Source organism: Amblyraja radiata, chromosome 10 (assembly GCF_010909765.2).
Source record: "Amblyraja radiata isolate CabotCenter1 chromosome 10, sAmbRad1.1.pri, whole genome shotgun sequence".
Classification (NCBI taxonomy): domain Eukaryota; kingdom Metazoa; phylum Chordata; class Chondrichthyes; order Rajiformes; family Rajidae; genus Amblyraja; species Amblyraja radiata.
The window spans coordinates 57,504,678-57,511,670 of record NC_045965.1 but is presented as its reverse complement, the minus strand read 5'-3'; the positions used below and the strand labels follow the sequence as shown (position 1 = coordinate 57,511,670).

At 40.3% G+C, this 6,993-nt stretch overlaps 1 protein-coding gene across 9 annotated transcripts in view; it reads right to left on the bottom strand.

Moving 5' to 3' along the window:
* Window positions 1-210: 210 nt before the first annotated feature.
* The window catches only part of evi5 (ecotropic viral integration site 5), a 178,679-nt gene continuing 171,896 nt past the window's right edge, over window positions 211-6,993 (bottom strand). For 8 of the 9 annotated variants that reach the window (XM_033028952.1, XM_033028943.1, XM_033028947.1 and 5 more), the window contains one exon: window positions 211-2,027. In XM_033028952.1, coding sequence (XP_032884843.1) covers window positions 1,689-2,027 — 339 coding nt within the window. In that variant the 3' untranslated portion in view covers window positions 211-1,688. Of the gene's footprint in view, window positions 2,028-3,685; window positions 3,696-6,993 lie in introns of all 9 variants that reach the window. The other variant, XM_033028950.1, reaches the window with a different exon arrangement.

Below are 6,993 nucleotides of genomic sequence, written 5' to 3'. Positions count from 1 at the left end.
TTTTCCTACAGGAGTCAAGTGAATATATGTTACTGGACTTGAGAAAATGCAATATTAGCAGCAGATTCAGGCACTAATCTACAGATTCAGTTATTTGATTATAAATTAGTAACACGGATTAAAAATCTTAAAGAACTTGCAAAGATAAGTTAAGTCAGCACACCAATCTCTGAAGTAATTTTGAAATTAATCTCTTTGCACAGAAATATGAGATGGTGAAAGATACCAACAATTTATTTGTGGTCATAAGGAATCACACCATTTTAAAACATGGAATAATGTCCAAAATTCGCATTCCCTTTTCAGTTTTAAGATTCCCTGTTACATCAGTAATGGAAAAGCAAGCAAAGTAACAAGATACAGTATAATCCCTTTAAAATCATATAAGTTTATTTATTGTGATTATGTTATAATTTAAAGTTAAAAGAGATGCACTGATAGTGTTTATACAAGCATTCTCATTAGTGAAGTGAAAAAGCTAGTGTTAACAACTGCCAAGCAGAGCTAACATATTCAACACGGATATTTTCTGAGGAGGTTTCCTTACTTCTGAATAACAGTTTCCTGATAGTGTTTCTGCATTTCCTTGAATGGTATAAACTCGGGTAATCAGTCCATGCCTATGTTGAAATCTCCAAATTTGAAGTGGTTGATTTGTGATAAAGTCAGAAATGTAACCCTATGCATTCTCAGTTAACAATAAAACATATTTATATTTAAATGTAACTACATTTCTCTGTCATAACAAAGTAACACATAAAATTAGATATTGCTGGAACACATACTACTGGTACATCACTATTTGTTATCAGACACTTCAAATGAAAACTCAGATAAAATAAAATGGATAAGATCATGTGAAGGTATAAACAGCAATCTTAGCATTTGATTTTTTTTTTTGTACTTAAAAAAGTATTTTCTTGAAGAAACGTGTTTTTGTGCTGGGATATGAAGCAAGCCCATGACATAGCATACTGTGGAGCTGCGTCCTGAACATGTTCCAATTGCACATATTAAACTCTGATGCCCGAATAAGATTGTTAACCGACAATACTCCTGACCAAACCATGCCTTAAAGGCACAAGCTCTTTAATTAATCCTCTTAAGACCATCATGGTACATTTATATCATAAACTAGTAAATGTGTTCTCTTTAGCATAAAATACAATTAATATTGCACAAGGTGATGCATCTTTTCCATTATCAACCAATATCCAAGAGCTCAATTCCATCGACTGAAGTATCAAGCAAAGGGAAAATAAAACCCCCTTTTCTAAATAAATTAGGAAGTGTATTTCAAGTTTAAAAAGACAAAAGATGATACTGTATATAATACTGTCACTATCTCATCTCCTGTTCTGTCCATTTTACAAGTCCTCTCTTGTTTTCGCATGTGGCAACAATTATTTCGGAAAGGTTTGGCAGAGGTTAAGGCAGACAAAAGAACAGGTAAAATGACACCCTCCTTGTAAACCCCCCCCCCCCCCCCCCCCCAAAAAAAACAGTATGAAATCCAGAACATCATCTCCACCATTTCAATGGCAGATCTCCCACCCCCTTGTTGTTTCCACATGTCAGTCACTTTATTTTAATCAGCAGGCAAGGCTGAAACCTGCATTCTAGTCTGAATGACTGGAGCCCATTTGGTCTTTGACATGAACCGGAGAGCCTCATGTTCACAGTGATGGTCACACGGTGGTGGAGAGCGATTCTGTCTGGTCCTGACCCTTTGGGCAGATATTCTGATGACTAATCTGGCCGTAGTGATGAGGGTGCGTTGCTGCCTCCTCATTATCACTGTCTGTGCTGTCCTCACTGTCCTTATCGTTAGCTTCCATTTGTACGTTTCTGCCAAGGTGGTGAAAATGGCGAGGAACACCCCGAAGACCACAAACCCTCAGAGTATTTGGAATCAGATCGTCATCGGAGGAGTGGAATGAATCATCATCAGCTATGTGGTTCACAATATGGATCTTATCAAAAGTGAGTCGGTCTGAGAAGTTGCTCTGCCCTTTTAGACACATGACCTGTTGAAAAAAAATAAAGGAGAATATTATTATTCCTGTTTCACAACATTTTCAACATTGACTGTCTATGATATAGAACTAAACAGAACTAGATTTTATTCTGATTTGATGAAAACATTCCTTGCCACATTTTCTTCAGACAAGTTTTCCTAAACGCCAACTTGAATTTTTCAAGTCATATTACCATTGTCTTAATACTCACCAATTAATCACACTGTTGATCAAATGATCTGATTGTTTCAGGCAAAAGAACTATACCTTGAACTCAGCTGATTAATCACATCTAAACAGAACATCCAGTTGCCCTCCCCTTAGTTTAGTGGAGACATGAATAGAATTACACCGGCCTTTCTAAATGAAATCAAAAACTACTGGCACACTATCATTCTTTTAATCTGGATTTTTAACTTATGTATTGTGTTTAAAATATATATAATTTATGATGCTTTTATAAGTGATATACTAAGATTTTATATGTACTTTATGATATTTTTTAATATGCAATGTTGCCCCTTGTCTGGACCTTGAGCCCATAATAAAGTTTTTTATTATTATTATTATTATTATCATTGTACACATTAATAGCCAGAGCAAATAAACTCATGGAACCAAATGTATCCCATAAAGTGAGTAGTGTAAGTACACAGATTACAATGCGAAAGAATAGGTTTCATCAGATCGCCTTAGACAAAGAATCAAAACGGCAATTATAATCCACTCTATTCTCTTTCCATATGATCATGGGTTTTACTTTTCTCTCTCCAATGCCTCGCAAACTCCTCCCCCATTCCAACGGGCAGCCCAGATACACAGTTTTCATTTATCTTGACTAAATTGGTGTCACGGTCATAATAAGCTGGACTTGCAATGTAATAGGTGTTGAATAGCCTTATTATTTTGTCCAATGCTAAACTATTTGTCTGCTCACTGGATAGCATGCAACAAAAAGATTTTCACTGTGCCTTGGTACATGTGACAATAAACTAAACTGAGCAAATAACAATCGATTAGAGGACAATTAAATATCAAACTATCAGCAAGAGATTTGGCAATAAATTCACGCAGAACCTCAGTCAATGTCAGATATGTAAGTTTTATAAACATATACAATGTAGATACCTTAGTTGTGCTTGAAAAGGATTAGTTTTTTTTAAGAAAGGGCTGGAAATCCCAGTTACCAAGGAATACTAAAAAAATGTCTGTTATACATCTATTAATCACTCTCAGTAGCGCAGCAAATACAAGGCAACTCACAACTCTAGAAATCCAAAAAGAAAAAAATACGTGCAAAGATGTTAGCTTGTTGAGTCTTAAGTTTCTCAGTCGACACGAAGTATAACTTATATTAGTAAATTAGTCACAAGTCCAGTTGTTACATTTTCTTTCTATATCTCAAAAGGCACAAGTGTACAAGCCAACCATTTTGAATATGCATAAACATGTTTTTAAAAATGATTCAAACTATATGAGGAATTTCAGAATACGTTCACACAAAATGCCACTCACTGGTTAGGTGTGTAAAAGTGATCTAACCTTCATACAAGACATGGGTATGTAATGAGAATGATTACATTGTCAGTGGCAGTTTCACTCATACAAATGCAAGTGGTATGAATTGCACCAGTTAGAATGGACTGGGGACATATACAGTTACTTACCTGAAGGAGACTGCCCCAGTCATTTATGCATGTGGTGGAAGGAGGGAGCAAAAAGACAGTATTTTAGCAGAGATAATACTATTTACACCACAGCATTAAAGATTCACTACAGCTGAATCTGAAGCTCTGACAAGAGCAAATCTTGCTGAACAGGGTCTGCCAATCTACAATTGCTTTCTTCAAGATTCTTCCAAAAAGTGTGAATTAGTGGGCATTATTGGGGCAACATTAGGGGACTGAACTTATGTAAACTTGTCCACTTGGATTTTAGTCATTTGAAGACATTTTTGGGTTACTTGGCTGCAGGGAGAATGCATCACAGAATCTTTGATTTACATATGAACATCTTGGCTACATAGTGATAAGGAGTGAGAACCCTCACAAATGAACCCCACTCTCACCCCAAGGCAGCAGCAATGTACTTTTATCAGAGATCACAGCAGCAGTGAGCAAAGGCAAACAGCTACAGAAGTATTGTCCAACAAATTGTAAACCAAAATATATCTGTGTTACCAGAACGGCTACATTATATCTCAAAGCACCTTCATTTCTTTTGCAGGTAATGGATATCATTTGTAAGAAAAGCCCTCCCAATGTATACCTGCTAGACGTTGTCTAAAATACACCATAATAATTGTAAGGAATAATTTTAAAAAATGGCATTTTTAAACATTGCTTCATTATTTTTGGTACAGTGGCAAACTGACTCTTGACAATGGACTGACCGATGTCAGACTAATCCAGTCGCCATTGAGGCTGCTGTATAATTCCTGGCCACAGATAATGTAGTTTATGGCTGCACGGAACTATTGCTCAATGTTAAGAGATACACTTACAAGAGCCTCCCAATGGTGCAGTTGATATATGCAAACATAAATGAGATGAGCTTGCTTAACATTATTTCACTGATGTAGCTGTGCTCTTTTCCCTCAGTGCATTTAAACAGTATGATAGCAAGGACTGTTAAGTACTTGCCTTAACAGTAGGAGAACCAGTATTCTGGTCAGGGTAAAGGGCCTGTCCCACTTACGTGTCCTTGGCACGTAAATTACATGACCTCGTGGTCGCGCTGAGGCGCATGGGCATCGTATGGCCGCGCGGGGCTGGTCCCACTTAGAAGCGTGAAGGGGGATGTAGTTGTGCGCGACATCGCGCGGGGCTCCGAAATCTTTGTAGTGAACGAAATCTTTGCGCGCCAACGGCCTGTCGCGGAACTGACAGCCAAAGTGGGACAGGCCCAAGACCCTGGTGCGACGCAACGTCTCACCTTCAACAGCAGCAGAAGCAGGCAAACGATCGCCAAACTCGGCCTGGGGCTCACTGCCGTTGCGGTCCGGATCCGCCCCCACTTCTACTCCCAGAGCGGGGCCAAGAAAATTGAAGATAGACACAAAATGCAGGAGTAATTTAGTGGGACCGGCAGCATCTCTGGAGAGAAGCAATGGGTGACGTTTCGGGTCAAGACCCTTCTTTTCAGACTGAAGAACAGTCTCAACACGAAACGTCACCCATTGCTTCTCTCCAGAGATGCTGCCGATCCCGCTGAGTTACTCCAGCTTTGTGCCCATCTTCAAATGATGTCACGCACTCCAGATGGCTGTGCGTACGCATGTAATCGCGCCCGACCTTCGCGGGACCGTCGCGGTTCAACGCGACCACGAGGTCGCGTAATTTGCGTGCCAAGGACACGTAAGTGGGACAGGCCCTTTAGTAGCTAATTGGCATCACTTCAATGTTATTGGGAAAGGCGGAGAGTAGCAAGAACTGAAATGTGCTTGGGAGTGCACTCGTGTGATCACAACCCACAAACGCTACAAGCGCACCTACAAGACAAGGTATTTCTGTGACTGTAACTTCATCAACAGCAGATCTAGTTTCTGAAAAAAATACAGCAATTCATGAGCCAGACTCCAGGACTTCCTCTCCCCAGCCGAATACGCACAATACTCTTACGTCCCAGTAAACCTCTCCCACACCTTTGCTTAGGCTCTCACTTCTAAGATCTTGTATGGAACAAGAGTTGTGAAGATGGAGATGAACCATGAATTTGATCAAATATTTTTAAACACAAACTTTGCAGAGATCAGCTATGATTGCCGAAGATTTCACTCAACATTTTCCCCTACCTGCCACAATTCATCTGCAGGGACCAGCTGTTTTATCGATTCAAGGACAAATGGGTCAGATAGTGCTTGGCCAGACGTGTGCCTTGTGTTCCATTCGCCTGTCCATGCTCAACCTTTGTGGTCTGGTGGGGCCAATCAACGCTGAGACCCGGCAGCTAATGGCCATCCCACAAAGTGGAGGAATTCACACGGGACAAGTCAGCCTCAGGCGACAGAACCCAAGGCCTTGCTCACTTTCTGACAGTTCTTGCAGTCACAGCCATAAATGTCTTTAACAGCCATGGACATATTAAAAGGCTTGAACATAGAACAGTACAGAATAGGAAGAGGCCCTTCGGCTTGCCATTTCTGTGCCAAACATGATGCCACACTAGCTCCATCTACCTGCACACAGCCGGCATCCTTCTATTCACCGCCTGTTTGTTTGTCTATCTAAAGCCTCTTAAACATTGCTATCGTATGTGCCTCTATCATTGTAAGTGGCAGCAAGTTCCAGTTGGCTATCATTCCGTGTAAAATAAAAGACCTTGTATACCTCAGTCGTAGAGCATGGAAAATGGACCTTTGGGCCAACTTGCCCATGCAACCAAGATGGAGTCCCATCTACACTAGTCACACTTGTCCTCTTTTGGCCCTTATCCCTTTATATCTTTCCCATCCATTCAACCGTTCTAATGTTTTTTAAATGTTGTTATGATTGTTCTTTAAACTTTCCCCCTACTCATCTTAAACTTGAGTCCTCTAGGTTTATAACAAGAGGAATCGAATATAGGAGCAAAGCGGTCCTTCTGCAGTTGTACAGAGCCCTAGTGAGACCACACCTGGAGTATTGTGCGCAGTTTTGGTCCCCTAATTTGAGGAAGGAACATTCTTGATATTGAGGGAGTACAGCATAGGTTTACAAGGTTAATTCCCGGGATGGCGGGACTGTCATATGCTGAGAGAATGGAGCAGCTGGGCTTGTACACTCTGGAGTTTAGAAGGATGAGAGGATATCTCATTGAAACATATAAGAATGTTAAGGGTTTGGACACACTAGAGGCAGGAAACATGTTCCCGATGTTGGGGGTCCAGAGCCAGGGGCCACAGTTTAAGAATAAGGAGTAAGCCATTTAGAATGGAGACGAGGAAACACTTTTTCTCACAGAGAGTGGTGAGTCTGTGGAATTCTCTGCCTCAGAG